The sequence below is a fragment of the Leopardus geoffroyi genome, chromosome B3 (genome assembly GCF_018350155.1).
Source record: "Leopardus geoffroyi isolate Oge1 chromosome B3, O.geoffroyi_Oge1_pat1.0, whole genome shotgun sequence".
NCBI classification, from domain to species: Eukaryota; Metazoa; Chordata; class Mammalia; order Carnivora; family Felidae; genus Leopardus; species Leopardus geoffroyi.
In genome coordinates, this window is record NC_059337.1 from 125,426,302 (window position 1) to 125,447,347 (window position 21,046).

The window sequence follows — 21,046 nt, forward strand, 5'->3', positions numbered from 1 at the left end:
GATGGTTCAATACTGACGACTAGTGGTCAAAAACATGCAGTAATTTCCTATTTTTGAGTATCCTCCTAAGACTTTTATCATCTACATTTGAAACATTTAGTGTAAATTATGTGAAAAACCTATATTGAAAGAACTTTCAAAAGTTCTGAAAATTAAAAAGAAAAATAGTGTATCTCTTTTCTGTCCATTATTTGCTATGTTCCCAAATCAAAGCCAATCAGCCTCTGGTACTGACCCAAAATGGGAACAACTCCATGAAGAATCAGTTCATTCATATCCACACAACCAAATCAACACTGTTTCAGAAATCTGTAACTAATATTTTAAAGTCTTAATTTCAGAATTCATGTATCTGAGCAGTTCTAGTCTAATTTTTTTTCCAATTTTGTCGGTTTTACATTAAGAAACCAGTAACCTAGCTGTCCTAAGTTCTCAACACAATTTGAAAAACAGTAAACCACCATATCAACATACTCTAAAAAGTGAGAATTTAATTGTGATGGTCTGAATTCTTGAAGAATGTTTGTGAGAGTTCAGTTAAATCACTTAGACTATTATGTATTCAACTTCAAAGAAGTTAAAATCTGTTAGCATTTACTTTGTTCTCTGCAAAAATAAGAGCAGTGGGAAAATACAACTTAGACAAACCTGAAAAGAAAAAAAAATTTTTTAACCAAGTGTGCTACATATAGCTAAACGGTCACTCCTGTGTGAAAACAACGGTCATCCCTTCAACAAGTACTCACGGAATGACTGCTGTGGGAAACACACAGCACTACATGCCCCAGAAAACAGGCGTGATGGACAAAGTTCCTGCTAACAGAGTTCCCGTTATAGTGGTGGAGACATACCATAATATAAGTAAACAAATATACAACTACAGGCGGTTTTTAAGTGCTATGAAAAGCTCAAGTAATTTGATAAAAAAGAAAAAAAAAATGGGGCAGAAAAGAGCTTTTTTAGAAAAGGGAGGGGGGGAGGGAACAGAGCCTCCTGAAGAGGAGACAACGATGAAACCTCAAGGATGAGAAAAGAGAAGTTTGCTGAGGGTCAGAAGAAAAATGTTCTGATAAGACACTGAGAGGACATCACTATGCTTAGAGCACAGATTTCTTAGAATAATTTGTAGTTATAGATGTAATGGTTAAAATTTGAGAATAACCATCTAAAAAATAGAAATATAATCTACAGCTTTAGAGCCAGAAGTATTAGAATGAATATACAATACATTTCAATCCAGTACCAAACAAAAAAGAAGGGGGAGGAAGGGGGAGGAAAAGGAAAGGAAAGGAAAGGAAAGGAAAGGAAAGGAAAGGAAAGGAAAGGAAAGGAAAGAAATATGTTTAAAAAAACATAAAATGATTAAAAAAAATTTCCAGGGGCGCCTGGGTGGCGCAGTCGGTTAAGCGTCCGACTTCAGCCAGGTCACGATCTCGCGGTCCGTGAGTTCGAGCCCCGCGTCGGGCTCTGGGCCGATGGCTCGGAGCCTGGGGCCTGTTTCCGATTCTGTGTCTCCCTCTCTCTCTGCCCCTCCCCCGTTCATGCTCTGTCTCTCTCTGTCCCAAAAATAAATAAACGTTGAAAAAAAAAAAAATTAAAAAAAAAAAAAAATTTCCAAATGCATCAATTAATCATAAGTGTAAACTGACTAATCCAGCCATCAAAAACAAAAACAAAAAAAGAACAGCATATCAAAACATATGGTAATTTCTTGAATTTTCAGTATTAATTTTGAAAACCAGATCAATTAATGTTTTTAACTTGCAAGTCTAAAAAATGAAACAATTATCCTAAAAAATTAAACAAAAAAGTTTGAAAAAAGTAATAGAGTTAAAACAGAAGTGATGGAGTAATAAAGCTAGTCAAAATGAAACTAATAATCATATATCTAGCAAGACTAATAATGAAAAAGGAAAAAGGAATAACTAAATAACACTAAAGCAAAAGAGTAACAGCTTCAGAGAAAGATTTAAAAATAATAAATCAGAGCTATGATTGCTTTTTTTTTAAGTTTATTTATTTTGAGAGAGAGAAAGAGAGTCCATGTGGGAGCTGGGGACGGGCAGAGAGAGAGAGAGAGAGAGAGAGAGAGAGAGAGAGAGAAGGAGAGAAAGAGAGAAAGAGAGAATCTCCAGCAGGCTCCACAGTCAGTATACAGCTCAACTCAGTGCTCAAACTCATGACCTGAGCCAAAACGAAGGGTTAGACACTTAACCGACTGAGCCACCCAGGTGCCCCCTATGATTGCTTTTTAAAATTAATTTCAAAATACAGACAAAATGGATAACATATAAAATCATGAATTACCAAACTGACTTAACAAGTAAAAAGGCTATATAAACCAAGAAAGAAAGAAAGAGAAAGGAAGAAAGGGAAAGGAAGAAATAGAAAGAAAGGAAGTAACTGAAAACCTCAGGCAACCAAAAAAATAACAGGTACAAATGGTTTTATGGGTGAGTTTTAACAAACATTCAAGAAATAGACAAGCTCCCTCTTAAACAGAGCCAGGAAATAGAAAAAGAAGGAATCTACCAAATTCATTTTATGAGGTTAATGTAACCTTGCTTCCAAATCCAAGAAGACAAGTACAAAGAAAATTATAAGCCCTCAATCATAAACATAAAGATAAAAATCCTAAGAAAACGCTAGCAAATTAACTCAGCAATGTCTAAGAATCAACACATTTTGACCAAATAAACAAGTGCTAGGAGGGGTCAAAATTCATTGGTAACATTCACATTTCAATATCAAAAGAGAAATACAGCAAGCAGCAAGAGTATTTAATAAATTCCACAACACATTATGATTTTTAAGAAAGAAAGAAACAAACAAAAAACTTCTTGAAAACCTATGAATAGAAGGCAATGTTCTTAATCTGATAAAGGACAGCACTGAAAAAAAAAAAAAAAAACAGAAGCAAACAATATGAAACACTTTAACACTTTGGAAGCATTCCTATAAAAATAGGAACAAAGCAAAAATTCTTGCTATCTTTGTTTCTATTCAATATTGCACTTGAGTTTCTAGCCAGTGCAATAAAGCAATGACAAAAAAAAATGAATAATAAAGTTAGAGACTAAACTGCCTTTCATTTTACATATGATTATCTACACAAAATATAGTACATGATAGTAATACATGAAGGTTGCTAACAAATTAGAAAATAAGATCATTAAGCAAAAGCGTTGCATACAAAAGCCACATATAAAACCAACTGTGCTCCTACATATTCTAAATAACCAATCAGAGATGCAATAAAAGAAAATATTCCATTCACAATAGAAAGGAAAACCCTAAGATACCTGGGAATAACTCTAACAAAAATGTATAAGACCTTTCTATAAAATTATAAAACATTACTGAAGAACATTAGAAAATACCTCTCCAAATTAATCTATATATTCAGTGCAATTACAATCAAAATGCCAGCAGTATTTTTCATGGAACATGACAAGAGACGTTCATTATCATTTACCAAGATATAATGAAAGCTATAATAATGAAGACAAAATGCTATCAGTTCGGGGATAGACAAACAGATCAATACAAAAGCATATAGAACCAGACAGACACCATGGGGAACTAGATATATAACAGAAGTAGCATTTAAATCAGATGGGAAAGAACAAATTATTCAAAAATGATGTTAAGGCAACTCATTAGTCACATAAAAAACAACACAGATTCCTTCCTCCTGTCATTAAAAAAGTAAAATTCCTGAGGGAAAACACAAGCAATCCAGTATTTCCAAACGAGCAGTGATAAGCAAGCTATCTGTACGGGCACAAATGCAAACTGCCGACAAATATGTGAAAAGATGTTCAAGTTCACTAATAGGGAAATGCAAATAAACATAAAAATGAGTTAATGCTTTATCAGGAGCCTGGCAAATATTAAAGAGAATGGATAGAAAAGGGCCATTCTCAACCATTTCATGAACAGAAATGTAAAAGGTTGGAACCTTCTGAAAAAATAATCTTATAACCTCTATTATGATAAAAATCCAACCGTGGTAATAAAAGATTAAGTTTGAACCACATCAGCTAGTTCAAGGAATTTCCAGGAAGTATTGGTGGGAGGAAAAAGCAAAATGCAGAATGTACATATATATAATGTGATCCCATTTTATCAAGATAAAATATACAAAAAATCCTATACATGCAAAGGTGTAATATGGTCCACAGATGTCTGTCTAGGACAATTAAGAGCAATAATTAGGGAAAATATAAAGGGATCTCTTCCACATGTTTACACTGGTTCCTTTTTCTTAGTGAGTAGGATTAATGGTTGATAACGAGAGAACACATAAGAGATAGGGGAATGAGCCAAACAAATAAATAAAGCTACATTAAAAAGAGTGCATGAGCATTTATGATATGATCACGTCAGTTATACATTTATGAAATGTGGTTACTTTCCATATTTAATAACATATTTATACAAAATACTAATAAAATATTTAATAAATATGTTAATAAATGTTTAATATTTAATAAAAATAGTAATAGAAATAGTAATTAGTAATGACCTGAGACAAAAAAACCTCATGTGAAATATATCACTAGAAGCTGAATAGTGAGGAGAAACAAGCCATGTCTGTAAAAGGAGAAAAATAGTTGATGGGATCTGGGTTTATTGAATAAAAACCATGGCTTAAAATAAGGCTCAGATTTATCCCACACAAACAGCTCCACTCCATAAAGCATACACACTAGAGCAAGAATTTTTGAATTTCCCCCAGCTACACACATTTTCCTACAGAATAGTACACGTGTAGTTGTGCTTTTGTGATACTCAGTGCTCTCAGGCCCTTGGCAGTCTGAAGGCCCCAAATGTCACCCTTACTGTGTTATTCTCTGCTTACCACATCCCCACCCCTGGTCACCTGGGCCTGAAAAGGACTGCATTCTAGAACTCATGTCCCAGGGACTGGGAAAATACGGTACATCTTCCGAGCTTTCCATGGAACTGGTATTTTACATTCCCGTTTGCTTGTAAATTCTACTGGTCTTTCTCAAAGCCCAAGAAGGCTACTGGGATGGTCAAGGTCAGGATGATTTAACCGACATTTATATAAAAGGCATCTAATAACATTAATGGGGTAAGGGATGTGTGTACTAAGAAATAAACATGTGAAAATGTGGGGGCACAGACTATGGCAACATGAGAGGATAAAGTGCCATGCAAAAGTTATGCAATTCAGCCCTAGAAAGAGAAGTGAAGGGGAGTTCAAAATCAACCAGCCTTAGAAAGGCCCCTGTGGCTCCAAACCAGAGTAGGGGAGCCTTGAAAGGAAAGGGTTAATGAGGGGCACGTTAGAACATTTGCCTGACTAGGTTCTCCTCTGAATTGACACAGAAGTCTCAAGGGAGATGCTAAAGCTATTAAAAGGACATTAAGAAAACATTCTTGGCTTCCTTAGAAGCTTCTCCCTTAATGAGTCCAAACTAAATACATTTATAAACTGTACCCAAGGCTTTTCTTAGGTGAAGTATCCATATTACTCAGCATCTCTGGAGCCACAATGACATTTCTGGGAAGGAACAAACAGCTATTTCTTCATTAGGTTTTTCACAATTGGTACGAATGCCAAAAGATGAAGAAAAATATTGAAAAAAAAATCTATCAATCACTTTAATTTTTCTGTACATGACTTTAATGTTACTGATGAGGCTCACATAATCTGGTTTCCCATAGACAGACAGACTGAAAAACCACTGAGCTGGACTCCCATCTTACACTAACAATTCCCCACTAATCTTCACCATGTTCAATTAAGATTCCATCCTTTACCTTCCCCCACAGGCTTCTCCACAAAGCACCTTTAAACCTTGAGGCACCTGATTCCCCCAAGATCATCAGCAAGCATGGAATATTACTGGTGGGGTAAGTGGGAGAGCTAGCACTTTAATATTCTACGAAATGATCTGAGAAGCATTTACAAATATGCACCCAGCATTTGTCTCATGTATTTTGTTTTAAGTAATTCAAATGAAGATGGAGAAATAACAATCAATTTACAAGAAACAGCTAGAAAAAAAAAAAAAAAAAAAAAAAAAACAAGTCAGGAATTCCCAAGATGCCATAGCCAAGAGTTAGAAATTTTATCTAGGATCTTATGTTATTTTGGGGCCTGCAAAAAAGAAAAAGCTTTGACTTGAGCTTACTTCTAAAGACCTCATTTGTGACCCTACGCTCACCATGCCAACCCCACTCCACTATATTTAACTAATCAAAGTTAGCTTACTAAGAGTTTGTAATATGATAAACATTAAACAAATATTTTATTGTTTGCATACTGGTTTGACAAGGAAAGACCGAGGGTTATAGGCTGAACAATATTTGAATTTGATTAATAAAAGTTCAGAGTACTAGAATAACCATTCAAAATTTTAAAAAGATATATAAAAAGAATATTTACTGCACAATATGAAATATTCACCTCTCTAAAAAGGCCTCTACTGAGATCCCAAAACAACATAGTTTAAAATATGAAGTCTGAAGGCCAGTGAAGGTCCTTACCAAGTTAAGAAAAACTGACATTCATGTGACATCAGTAGCACATGAGTAGCTGACACTTAATAAAGGGAGTAGATTCCAGAGTGTCCACAGTTCACATGCTTAGACCAGGAGGGGGAAAAACACACATACACATTAAAAAGTGAACAATTCCTTCTTAAGACCTCTAAACAAGAAGAGGAGAATGCCGTTCTCAATCTATTTCCAATGATTAATACTGTGTTTTTCATTAAATGGGAATAGATAAAGTTCTAAGGACCTCATTAGATCACTAAAAAGAAGCAGGTTTTAACCAAAACTACATATTGCCTCGCTGTAATATGACATTATACCTAGAAATCTCTGACATCCTGGAATTTTTAATGAATACTCCTAATCTCTTAACAATTTTTAAATGTCATAATATTCACCAAGATTGAACTACACATTTTAAGGAGGCAGAAGAGCACAGTGGCTAAAATCAGGCCTCCTTACTCACCTATACTTTCATTTTCTCACCACAGCCAGAAACAAAATATATCAATTACTATGATCGTACAGTACAGGTATTTGCAAAAGTGTTTTTTAATATTGAACAAAAAGCAAAGTGTTTCCTCTCCTTAAACATGACCTTTCCAGAACAGCCTAAGCCACTTAACTTGGGAGTAGGAAAACGTATCAGCCTAAATTAATCCTTTCCAGCTTCCACTGCACTGTTTAATCCAAAACCACCTTTTAAAAGCATATAGGTCACCACTTAAAGTGACAAAATATGAAATTAAACATTTCTCATCAATAGTGATCCTCTATTGTATTGTCAGAGATGGAATTCCAAATCACAACTGAAGCTTTTAGTCAAATTGACAATTACAATGCAAATATTCAGGCTCTGGTTTCTCAAGAATAGGGGTGGGAAGCAATCTTCCTCTCCTTCTTTCTTTGTAATTTTGTGCATTCTGCAAAGAAAGAGGAAAATAAGTATAGAAAATTTCTCTAATTTTCTCTTGTAAAAAAGAACAATTGTCTCTTCAGTACTATTCTTAAGCTCACCAGATGCAATTTGCTTTGAGAACAAATGTGTAAAAATCAAGGTTTTAAAAAAAAGGCTACCCACATGCTGTATCTAATTATTCAACAAAGTATCCTCTTCAAAGTAATTACCAACTAACAAGGGTATGCCTCCTTTGGTGAAACGGAGAAAAACGGAACTTTAGAAAACAAAAGTAGATTTTTCTGTCAGCTTACATTATAATTTAAGGTTGCACTTTTTGCTCCTAATTGTCAACTGGCAGTGTCTCCTAATACTTAGGAAAAAATTTTAATCCATCAATTTATAAGGGTTAGTGATGTTCATGCACACATAAGTGCATTTGCAGAACATCATTTTTAGAGAAAACCATTTTGTAAAGAAGAAAGAAATCATTTTTTTAATTTTTAAGTTTTCTTGTTTTAATTTTTTATACTTTATGTATAGATCTAAGACACATTTAAAGGGAATTTCAACAAATTAATTTTCTACAATGATAGTAATAAAACATCACCAATGTAATACAGTGAGAATTCACAAATCTACACCAACATTAAGAGAAAAAGCAAAGCCCTTCCACACAGTAGGAATCCAATTCATAAATGTAGAAAAAATGATGCAATGTGCAAAAAAAAAAAAAAAAAAAATCACCATTTAGCATCACTTAGGAGTTTTAACTGTTTCAAGAGAGAATATTAATAAATGTTAACATCTGTGGGTAAAAATATGATAAGATACAAGCTATTTCCAAGTTTCTAAGAATCTCCCCATAAAATAAATAATTAAAAAGGTCTAATAGTAAAATTTACAGTGAAGAAACCTAGCAGATAACACCTCATCCAAATGTTCCATTTTTACTGGTAAAGGGACAAATGGACATTACATGCCTCCTAGTAAGATATCCTGGGAAAAGTGAAATACCAATACTCTGGATTTCCTGCCAAAAGTACATAACCTGAATTTAGTCATGAGGCAACATCAAAAAACCAAAAAGAAAGGCATTCTACAAAATAACTGGCCAGTACTCTGCAAAGTTGTCACGGTCATGACAAAAAAGAAAAATTGAAAAAACTGTTCCAGATCAAAGGAGACTAAAGAGACATGATGGTCACATGCCATATGTGACCCTGTACTGTACCCTGGACCAGAAAAGGATGTTAGTAGCAAAATTTGAATAAAAACTATAGGTTATTTAAAAAAAAAAAAAAAACAACTATAGATTATATCATAGTATTGATCCAAAATTTATTTCCTGTGATTATGGAAGAGAATGTACACACCTTATTATTTAGCTATGTAAGTATTTACATCGTGTCTGCAACCAGCTCAAAAAAATCGTATCTAATAAAAATAATTATTTTACATTATTATGATTATTATAACATACATACATATATAATGATAAAACAAGTAAAATGTGAATTTATTCAGGTAAAACGTGAATATTGGGAGAATCTAGGTAACGAGTATACAGAAGTCCTTTGTTGTAATTTTTTCAATGCCCTCATAAGTCTGAAATTTCAAAAGATACCTGAAAGGTAAGTGATCTCAATTTTGAAATGGTTTGACCATAGTCCAGTCTAGGGCTTGGCAAACTTTTATAAATGGACCAGACAGTCAATACTTCAGGCTTTGTGGGTCAGATAGTTTCTTTTACAACTCTTCAATGCTGCCACGGTGTTTTAAAATAAAAACAAAGAACAAAATAAACACCACCTTCCACAAATAGTAAGAATGGAACAGCTTGTTCCAATAAAACTTTATTTACAAAAATATGCAGTGGGCCACATTTGACCCATTGGCCATAGTTTGCTGACCCCTGGTCTAGTTCATGCCAAGGAAAATTTATCAGAATAATAATACTTTCAGTTAACATTTTGAATACATGCCAGACACTACATTAGGTAAAAACCTGATTAGGTAAAAACTATTATTGTTTCCACTTTCCACAGAGAAAATGAGCCCAGACAAACTAAGGAACTTGCTCAAGGTCACAAAGCTAGCAAGCAGCAGACTTTGGGTTTGAACCAGGTAGGGCTGTCTTCTTCACACTGAACTATGCAAACTATATGCTATATTTCTCATATGGAATGAAATATACTGCCACATGCAACAACCAAGGAACTCTAATCATTTTAACAGCAGCTAAGTAATTATCAAACTTAAGATTTACTCTCTGAGAAGGTATTTTTTTTTACAAACCTCCTGTAGCTGCAAAGAAATAAGTCCCAGTTGATCCTGCCGTCTTTCCACCAGCTCCCTTTCTGTGCGCATCTCTCTCTCTATTTCCTGAAGCCGTCGTTCCACCCGATCTGAAACCTTAACATCAACAGACAGAAACAGTGACATGATAGAGCTGGTAGGCAATAAAAGACAACATTGGAGAGATATTTCATGCCGCATACACTACTGCCTATATAGCATTTAAGAATAGCTTGTTTATAGTGCCTTTTAACGATGCTTATTATTAAGCAGATCACAAAAAAACTGACTGAAAGTTACAGAAGAAAACAATCATTAGTCTCCAAATAATCCAGACCTGGAACCCAATGAAGGACTTAAATCTTTCAAAGTATAATATAATAATCGGAAGATCAGAGTTAAAATAGACTAGAAAAGAGTGCCCTCTGGTGAATTAGAAGGAAAATGCCAAGTTTGCCAACAACTGCATTTATCACTCTATTAATGATAAACTGATCTATTTAGTTCTTTTTCATTTTAATTATCTATAAACATGACCTGCCTAGAAAGGTTTTGATGTCTATGAGCAGCAAATAATTAAAAGCGTTTTTCATGAGCTTGTCAATCTTTTCTACTGTGATCTACTGAAAATAAACCAGCTGTAAAAGATCAAAAACTAAAGTCAAACAGAAAAATGTTTAATTGGGACCCTCTAAAATAAACATGAAAAAATTTCTTTCTCTGATGCAAGATTTTCCTTGCTAAAAGTTGTACAAATTCAAACACATTTCATGTGTATCATTATACAGACCCCTAAATAAAATTTACCTATTTGACAATGTATATTTGGTGAAGCAGGATACAAGGGATAGAAAACATTTGGATTCATTTAAGAGAAGCAATAAATACAGCCTCATTATAAGAAATCTTTTGCCAACAATTCTATATAGCCAGGAGGGTCTTGGTCACAAGGAATCTTACTGGGACAATGGAAATGTTGTAAACTGGATTATGGTGATGGTTGCACAACTCAGTACATTTACTAAAAATCACTGAACTGTACCCATAAAGCAGATTAATTTTATGATAAATTATAGCTCAAATCAAGTTGGTTTTTAAAAAGACATTGGTCAATATAAGTTTAATCCGTCAATAAACACTGAACAAAAATATCCTACCAAAAAATTTAGCAGTTACTATTTACTAAGAATGATCATTCTTGGGTTTCCAATTTCTACTGCTTAAAAACAACTAAGATATTTACTGTGATATTCACAGTACTTTACTAAAAACTCAAAACATCCTTTAGCATTAAGCTTTTCATTTATCCTAGTAATCAACCTTGTCCCATTTAACAATTTACTACTGCATCTGAAATAAATGCAGTACCTACTGTAGCAGAAAACAATATTGGATAAATACTAAAAAAACAAAAGGTTAATTCATGCAATTTTTACAAAATTGAAATACCTTTATATTCACTATGAATGTAAAAAGCAACTAATAGCAACACTCATCAGAAATAATACAGAACCATCTCACACTTATTAGGATGGCTATCCAAAAAAACAGAACAACAAAATTAAAAAAAAAAAAAAAAAAAAAAAAACAGAAAATAACAGGTGTTGGAGAGAAACGGGAACCCTGGTACACTGTTAGTGGGAGTATAAAATTGTACAGATCCTATGGAAAACAGTAAGTTGCTTCCTTAAAAAATAAAAATAGAGTTACCAGTAGTTCTATTTCTAGATATACACTCAAAAGAATTGAAAGCAGGGTCTTAAAGAGTTATTTGTAGACCCATGTTCATAAGCAGCATTATTCACAATAGCCAAAAGATGGAAGCAACCCAAGTGTCCCCTGACAGATAAATAGATCGACCAAATGTGATTTACACAATACAATGGAATATTATTAAGTCTTAAAAAGGAATAAAATTCTTACACATGCTACAACATGGATAAACCTTGGAGACATTATGATAAGTGAAATAAGCCAGTCACAAATAGATAAATACTGTATCACTCCACTTATATGAGGTACCTGGAGTAGTGAAATTCATACAGACAGAAAGTAGAAAGGTGACGTCCAGGGACTAGAAAACGGGAGTTTGGGGGGTTGTCACTTAATGGGTATAGTTTGTTTTACAAGATAAAAAGAGTTCTAAAACAATGAATGTAGAGGGAGCCAAGATGGACGAACAGCATGGAAGTTTTTTGTGTCTCGCATCCATGAAATACACTCAGACCAACACTAAACCATCCTGCACACCTAGAAAAGTGATCTGAGGATTAACACAACAATATGCACAACCTGAACCACAGAAGTCAGAAGGTACGCAGTGCGGAGACGTGAACTTGAGAGAGAAGCCACAGAGGGCAGAGAGGTGCTTTTGAGTGTGGAGAGAGAACAGAGACGGTGGGGAGAATACAGGAAAAACACCCCCCACAAAAGCAGCTGGAGAGAAAGTGGAAAATTGGAAACAGCCACAGGGACTGAACTAAAAAGGGAGAAAAGAGAAAGGAGAGGGTTTAAATTCCATTAAGACTATAAACAGGGAGACCGCAGATCGTCTGCAACTCCGCAGCTCAATACGTGGCGGTGCTCTGGTTAACAGCAAATCCCCAGGAGAAGAGTGGGGTCCAGGAGGTTCTTGAGCCACACGGGGAGAAGCAGTTCCACTGCTGGAAGGACATTTGCTAGAGGCTGGGAGGCAACCTGGGCCGAGCAGACCCCAGAGAACAGCAACATCGCTGATCCTGGAACAAAGTCATTAAGGGTGAACACTAGTGCCAAATATGTGTTGTGATTTTCCATAATCCCTGAAATGCTGCTGCTACACTATCTAACGAACTTTTTCCGGGGCGGGGGGGCACCTGGCCGCAGTCTATGGGCTTCATCAGCAGCACGGTAATGCAAATTTTCCTGGGTGTGGCCAGCATTCAGCCATTGCTTGGTGAGACCCTCCGCAGAGGGGCAGAACGGGTCAAAGCTGCAGTCCCTCAGAAGTAAGGGGCCAGGGAAAATGGCCACATCTGAGACAAAACTCGGGAAAGAGGTACAACCTGGGGCTCAGTCATGGACAGTGTAAAAGCAGGGAGTGGATGAAAGCTGAAGACAAAGGACGGGTGAGAGATTGCTGATCAAGGAGAAGACAGTTCCAATACTTGAGACTGGGTAGGTGGGTGATGCCATTTTCACCACTCCCACACATGCACATATGCACCTACAAGTGCCACAACAATCCACCCCAGTAGGCTAGCAGCACCATCTACTGGAGAACTGAGCTGTTAAACTCAGCCCCGCCCAAATGAGCCAACCTCGCTCTTCAAGAACAGAAATCTCACCGCCTGCTTAGTTTATGGACTATAAAGCACTTCATAGTCTGACATCCAGGGTAAAACGAAGTAATTTCAGTCGTATTTCAGTATGTTAGCAGGTCCATCTATTCACTTTTTTTTTTTCATTTCTTTTCTCTTTCTTGAATACAGAAAGAGAAAGAATTCACTTTGATTTTCCATTTTTACTAAAAATATTTTTCTTTAATTTTGTTACTATATTTTTTACTTTTGTGTAAATTTGTCCAAATTCTAGTTTACGTCCATCATATCATTTTAGTCTACTTCAGCGTATTCATTTTTTCAAATTTTCAAATGATTTCCTTTTTTTTTCTTCTTTCCCCTTTTTTCTCTAATCTATCAAGCCACTTTCAACACCCAGACCAAAACACACCTAGGATCTAGCATCATTTATTCGATTCTTTTTGTGTGTTTTTAATTTTTTAATTTTAATATTGTTTTAACTTTAATTTTTTCTACCTCATTAATTCCTTTTCTCCCTTCAAAATGACAAAATGAAGGAATTCACGCCAAAAGAAACAGCAGGACAAAATGACAGCCAGGGACTTAACCAATGCAGATACAAGCAAGATGTCTGAACCAGAGTTTAGAATCACGACAATAAGAATAGTAGCTGGAGTAGAAAACAGATTAGAATCCCTTTCTGCAGAGATAAAAGAAGTAAAAACTGGTCACGATGAAGTAAAAAATGCTATAACTGAGCTGCAATCACAGATGGATGCAGCAGCAGCAAGGATGGACGAGGCAAAACAGAGAATCAGTGATATAGAGGACAAACTTATGGAGAATAATGAAGCAGAAACAAAGGGAGATAAAGGCAAAAGAGCACAATTTAAAAATTAGAGAAATCAGTGACTCATTAAAAAGGAACAACGTCAGAATCATAGGGGGGCAGAGAGAGAAATAGGGGTAGAAGGGTTATGTAAGCAAATCATGGCAGAAAACTTCCCTAATCTGCGGAAAAACACAGACATCAAAATCCAGGAAGCACAGAGGACCCCACTAGTTTCAACAAAAACCAACCATCAACAAGTCATATCATAATCAACTTCACAAAATACTCAGGAAAGGAGAGAATCATGAAAGCAGCAAGGGAAAAAAAGTCCTTAACCGACAAAGGAAGACAGATCATGCTTGTAGCAGACCTATCCACAAAAACATGGCAGGCCAGAAAGGAGTGGCAGGATATATTCAATGTACTGAATGAGAAAAATATGCAGCCAAGAATCTCTATCCAGCAAGGCTGTTAACTAAAATAGAAGGGAAGATAAAAAGTTTCCCAGACAAACAAAAATTAAAGGAGTTTGTGACCACTAAACCAGCCCTTCAAGAAATTCTAAGGGGGACTTTCTGAGGGGAGAAAAGATGAAAAAATAAATAAATAAATATTAATAAATACATACATACATACATACCAAAATCAACAAAGACTAGAAAGGACCAGAGAACACCACCAGAAACTCCAACTCTACAAGCATCATAATGGCAATAAATTCATATCTTTCTGTACTCACTCTCAACATCAATGGACTCAATGCTCCAATCGAAAGACACAGGGTAACAGAATATTTAAGAAAACAAGAGCCATCTATATGCTGTTTACAAGAGACCCACTTTAGACATACAGACACCTTCAGATTGAAAGTAAGGGGATGGAGAACCATCTATCATACTAATGGTCAACAAAAGAAAGCCGGAGTAGCCATACTTGTATCAGACAATCTAGACTTTAAAATAAAGACTGTAACAAGAGATGCAGAAGGGCATTATATCATAATCAAGGGGTCTATCCACCAAGGAGACCTAACAATTGTAAGCATTTATGCACCAGATGTGCAAGCACCCTTAATATATAACTCGATTAATCACAAACATAAAGAAACTCATTGATAGCAGACTTCAATAGCAGATAATAGTAGCAGACTTCAACACCCCGCTCACAGCAATGAACATATCATCTAGTCAAAAAATCAACAAGGAAACAATGGCTTTGAATGACACACTGGACCAGATGGACTTAACAGATATATTCAGAACATTTCATCCTAAAGCAGCAGAATATGCATTCTTCTCCAGTGCACATGGAACGTTCTCCAGAATAGACCACATACTGAGACACAAATCAGCCCTCAAGAAGTACAGAAAGATCGAGATCATACCACCCATATTTTCAGACCACAATGCTATGAAACTCAAAATCAACCACAAGAAAAAATTTGGAAAGGTAACATATCAGAGTTGATATGAATCAATTAAATTTATTACTAAGATCTGAAAAAGCCCTAAATCTGCTGTTATAAAAACAGCAAAATAATAAAATACAAATTAGAATGTCTTTTAATGTTAGCATTTAATGAAAGAAGGTAAAAGAAGCAAAAGCATTCTGTTTATGGGATTGTATTCTGGCTTTTCAGTATGTTGATTCCTCATATCCTGAACAATATCTGCTGGTTTAAAATCCATTTCAGTAAATACTTGTTATATATTCTGCTGCTGTAATCTATGCAATAACCATGTCATCCTAAATACAGTGTCGACAGATTTCTCAAAGTTCAATTAATGACCAACTCTTGCAGAAACAGCTGGATCCACATGAACATTTTTAATTTAAACAGTTACTGCCCTATAGAAAACTAAAATAAAATAGACTTTTTTACTCCATGAATAATCAAACTTAATAAATACACATATCACACTCAAATGGGTAGAATGGAGACAACTAATAAGCTGAAACTTCCCTGTGATATGAGGCCCATGCAATATTGATTATTACCAAAATTAAGTCTTAACAGAAAATATTTTTCATAATATTATGTTATAATCAATAACTATTCCCTTCCAATGGGAAGTATGAAAGAAAGAAACTAAACCAACAAAATTCTATGAGTCACAAAGGATTAACAAATCAGATCTTGGCATGTGTGATAGGAACCAATACTTTTTGCTTCTCAAAGAAAATTGTGTCCTGTAAACTTTTAAGATATATTTTAGTTACTGAGAAAATGCACGATAAGCAACTGTAACCTTAGAACAATGCACAATAAATGTGATTAACAATGGTTACCAACAGAACTGAAATTGGTGGAAGATAAGGGCAGGCATTCATTTTTTCTTTCTGTATTTGTACAGTATTTTAAAGTTTTCCATAGTGAACATGTCTCACTTTAGTAATTGTATTTTGAACTTAAATCTGGATGGGAAACAGCTGCAGATGTTGTGAAGTTTAACATTCAAATAACAAAACTGCATCTTCTCTGACAGCATGCTATCATGAATTCACAAATACAACACAATATGTCAAACAGTTATGAAGTGTAAATGTTGACTTCAATTGGAATAAGTGAGTCACAAAAATCTATATTAAGCCTTGTACAAATTAGAAGCAAACATCATGTGGCCTTCAGAAGACCTTCTAAAATTCAACATTATTGTTAAGTTTTGCATTAGCAAATTGTTTCTCAATCAGGACTACATACACCCACATGATGTATGAGATGCCCTCACTTAGGTGACACCCTTACTTTGAAAGGAAATTACAGAAAACACAAAACAAGCTGTAGCAACACAACTTGATGGGACAAACTGGCAGATGAACAATTCAACCAGCGCACAATTAAGTGTGTATAATTTTCCAGTTTAGACAATATAACAGGATATGCCCTGATGAGCTGGGCACACTGGACAGCTGGGTAAACTGGCGAATTATACACACCAATTACACCAATGAGCTGAGCGTTAGTGAAGTGTGACATCCAATTGTGCAATCATAGGTCTATCTGATGTGTAGTAAATCTTGATACATGGTAATAATGGTATGAAAGAAGTTGGACCTTTTTTAAGTTCAACTGTTAACTTTTAGCTCAGTAATTACACGTCAGATCCCCATTAATGCCCTTGACCATGTAGAGACTTCTTACTAGTTTTATTTACTATATGAAAGAAATAGAAATAAAGTGATAACTCTTCATTATGGGTTCTTTGTCAGTAGTGAAAGGTGAACCATTAACAAATGTGATGTGCAGTATGCAAATCAGTACTTTCAAACTCCAAACTCAAACTATCCCAAATAAACAATGTCCACAGCTTACTCAGAACTAAAAAATCTCAGCAGAACACTGAGGATTTCTGAGTTTGGAGCAAAGTCTTTGTTATAAGCATGCTCACAAGTTGTGCACCTATGTACCAAGCAAAAGGAGCTTCATACTACAGCTGCAAAATAACAAGTCCTGGCAAAAATAGCATTAGAAATATCAAGTATAATAAAAGAATCTGATACACATGAAAACATTCAGAGAGTTTCATTTCCATAAATGACAGATCAGATAATTTACACCAAACCTTCCACTAAAAGAAACTGAAAAACTAGAAATATTTTAAACAAAAATCAGTTTTAAGGCACTAGAAAGCTAAAAAAGAAGACATAGGAGACCAACATGAAAGAGAAGAAAGAAAGTAAGAGAGATTAGTCCATCTTTTTTCCCTGAAATACAGCCTGCTTCAGAAAAAGCAGTTGTGACACTGAGAAGCTAAATAGAGTTTTTAACCAATGTGTGGAGTTACGGGGGAAAAACTGGAGTTGGGTACCTTTCTAAGGAAGGAGATCCCTAGTTAAACTTCCCCCACTCCACACCCAGCCTTTAGGCTACAATCCTGAAGAGCTATCCACTAGCAATAAGGTGAACCAGAAACAGCTGAACCCCAGCACTGAAGTTTAACATTGAAACAGCTCAGCAAAAATAACAAGGAAATCCATGATTGCTATAGCTCTTAATCTATAACAAAAAGTAATTATGTCCTCTCATACGCAATAATTATCAAATTATTCATTCTTAAAGAAGAATGAAATGTATTTTCTGTCAAACAAAAGTAACTGATCAAAAATAAACAGTACACAAAAACAATTGTGATCGAAATCCAAGAAAAATGAGAAAGAATACAAAAAAACAGACCATTAGAAGATCTAGACAATGGATGGGGCACCTGGGTGGCTCAGTCAGTTGAGCCTCTGACTTCAGCTCAGGTCATAATCTCATAGCTTGTGAGTTCAAGCCCCACATTGGGCTCTGTGCTGACAGCTTGGAGACTGGAGACAGCTTCAAATTCTGTGTCTCCCTCTCTCTTTCTGCCCTTCCCTGCTTGTGCTGTCTCTGCCTCTCCCTCTCTCTCAAAAATAAATAAACATTAACAAAATTTAAAAAAAAAAGATCTTAACAATGGAGTTATGAAAGACAGATACATAGATTAAGGATTTTGGCAAAGAACTACAAAATTAAAAATGATGAAATGAAAATTCTAAGTGAAACATGATAAGCAGTGGGTGGATTAATAGAGTTGGTTAAGCTGAAGAGAAAGTAATTATATGAAAGTTCAGAAGAAAATATTCAAAATAAAGAATGAAAAAAATGAATAAAAATTTATAAAAATGAACCTAAGAAACAAAGGGAATAGGTACAAATCAAAAGAACACAACTAAGCTCACTATAGTAAAATTGCAGAAAACCAAAGAGTAAGAGGAAAAACTCAAAATCAAATTGGAGAAAAATATATATGACTATCAAAAAAGCACCAACAGGGGCGCCTGGGTAGCTCAATGGGTTAAGTGTCCGACTTCGGCTCAGGTCATGATCTCACGGTTTGTGAGTTCAAGCCCCGCATCGGGCTCTGTGCTGACAGCTCAGAGCCTGGAGCCTGCTTTGGGTTCTGTGTCTCCTCTCTCTGCCCCTCCCCAACTTTTGCTCTATGTCTCTGAAAAAAATAAATAAACGTAAAAAAAAAAATTAAAATTAAAAAAAAAAGCACCAAGACTCACAGCTGACTTGTCAACAGCAACAATGGAACTGAGAAATGATAAAATATCTTCAAAATACAGACAAGGGAAAAAAGAAAAAGGACTATTTCAAATTTTATATCCAGTGAAAATCTCTTTCAACAAAGAAAGTAAAGACATTTCAGACAAATACAGAGAGGGTCTGTCACCAAAGAACCCATTCCAAATGAAATTCTAAATTGGATTTTTTCAAGTATATATTCACTGTAAAGGAAATTTCAAATTATGTTCTTAGGGCAGAAAAGGAATCTCAAAATGCAAAAAGGAATGAGAAAGAAATGAAGACTGCTAAAGAGTAAATATTACTGTATAAAACATTAACAGTAATGTCTTATGTGGATCAATTATATAAAGAATGAAAATTACTGACAATAAGAACATGAAAGTGGAAACACAAGTTAAAGGAGTTAGGGTGTTCTTAGATCCTTGTATTTTCTGGAAAAAGCTTGAAGTGCTAGTTTATATTAAGATTTGATAAATTAAGAGTGCATGTTTTAATACCTATATTAGCCATGAAAATATAACAAAAGAAGGTACAATAGCCAAGATAGTAAATATGGAAAAAAAAATTTTTTTTTCAACGTTTATTTATTTTTGGGACAGAGAGAGACAGAGCATGAACGGGGGAGGGGCAGAGAGAGAGGGAGACACAGAATCGGAAACAGGCTCCAGGCTCCGAGCCATCAGCCCAGAGCCTGACGCGGGGCTCGAACTCACGGACCGCGAGATCGTGACCTGGCTGAAGTCGGACGCCCAACCGACTGCGCCACCCAGGCGCCCCTGGAAAAAATTTTTAAATGAAAACTTCGGGTGCCTGGCACAGTCAGTTAAATGTTTGACTTCAGCTCAGGTTATGATCTCACAGTTCATGGGTTCAAGCTCTGCACTGGCAGTGTGAAGCCTGCTTGGGATTCTCTTTCTCTCCCTTTCTCTCTGCTATTCCCTGACTCACGCTTTCTCTCTCTCAAAATAAAGTTTAAAAAAAAAATTTTTTAAAGAAAACTAGTAAATCCAAATGACACAAGAAAAAAATGTAAAAAAAGAAAAATACAGGTGAAACCAACTGAAAGGAAACATAATATGGTAGATTTATATAAATTAAGTGAATATTTACATAAATGTAATAGGGTAAATCCTCCAAATAAAAGACAAAGATTGTTAATTTTTTTAATATTAAGTGACACTCTATAGTGTCATAAAAATATCAAAGTCAAAGAGCAAATCTTAAAAATGATGTATAAGACATAAGACCTCTAGATTAAACACTATAAAATAGCAATGGAAGGATTTGCTATGTTCATCAACTGGAAAACTCACATTGCAAACGTTTCAATGCTAAGTTGACCTATAGACACAATGAAATCTAATCAAGATCCCAGGTTTTTAAAATTTCACATGCTGATTCTAAAATGTATGCAGAAATGCAGAGTAAAAATTACACAAGATAAACTTGAAGAACAAAGTAAAAAGACTAACTCTAAGAGAGAGGAGTCAACATGGCAGAGAAGTAGGGGGACCCGAATTTCCCTCATCCATCAGCACAGCAGTATTGAGGCCAGAAGACTTGGAATTCCAGGAATCCTGGTTACAGAGTGACAGAAACATCTCCAGGGGCCCACGTGACAACTTGTGAGGTCAAAGATGTGTGACTGCAAATTGGGAAAGATAAAATAGGTGGGGAGGCAAGGAGGGGAGGGATCCGTTTCTGTGGAGACAAAAGGAAGAGAAAGAGAGGCTGTGGAAGTGTAGGATTGTATTTGGACAAGAGAAAAACCATGGACCGGGGAACAGAAAAAAACAGAAAAAGAACCAATTTCTAACATGATCCAGGGTTGTGAGTCTTCCTCAACTGGCAGATTGAAGCCTGCCACCCTTTATGTGTGTCTAGGGGGAAGGCGGAGCCAGCCCCTGGCTGGGTAGTGAGCTCAGAGGCCAAGTAGGAGAGAGCAGTTCCTTCCCTTGAATGCTGTAGGAAGAAGGTATATAGCCATTCCAAGGACAAAAGACCCGGCAGGCACCTGCCAGCCAGAGGCCCTTTGTTGGCTGGCTGGGCAGAATGACACTACTCTGGAACCAGGGCAGAGCAGGATCCTTTAAGACATGGGGGTTTGAATCCCAGCAGAGCGCTGGGAGGCTCGGGAGACAGTGGAGCAG

General features: G+C 35.6%; 1 protein-coding gene across 10 annotated transcripts in view; it reads right to left on the bottom strand.

Annotated features, from left to right (window-relative positions):
• The window catches only part of CEP128 (centrosomal protein 128), a 398,658-nt gene that overhangs the window by 328,348 nt on the left and 49,264 nt on the right, over nt 1-21,046 (bottom strand). For all 10 annotated transcript variants that reach the window (XM_045451751.1, XM_045451752.1, XM_045451750.1 and 7 more), the window contains one exon: nt 9,728-9,844. In XM_045451751.1, coding sequence (XP_045307707.1) covers nt 9,728-9,844 — 117 coding nt within the window. The remainder of the gene's footprint in view (nt 1-9,727; nt 9,845-21,046) is intronic.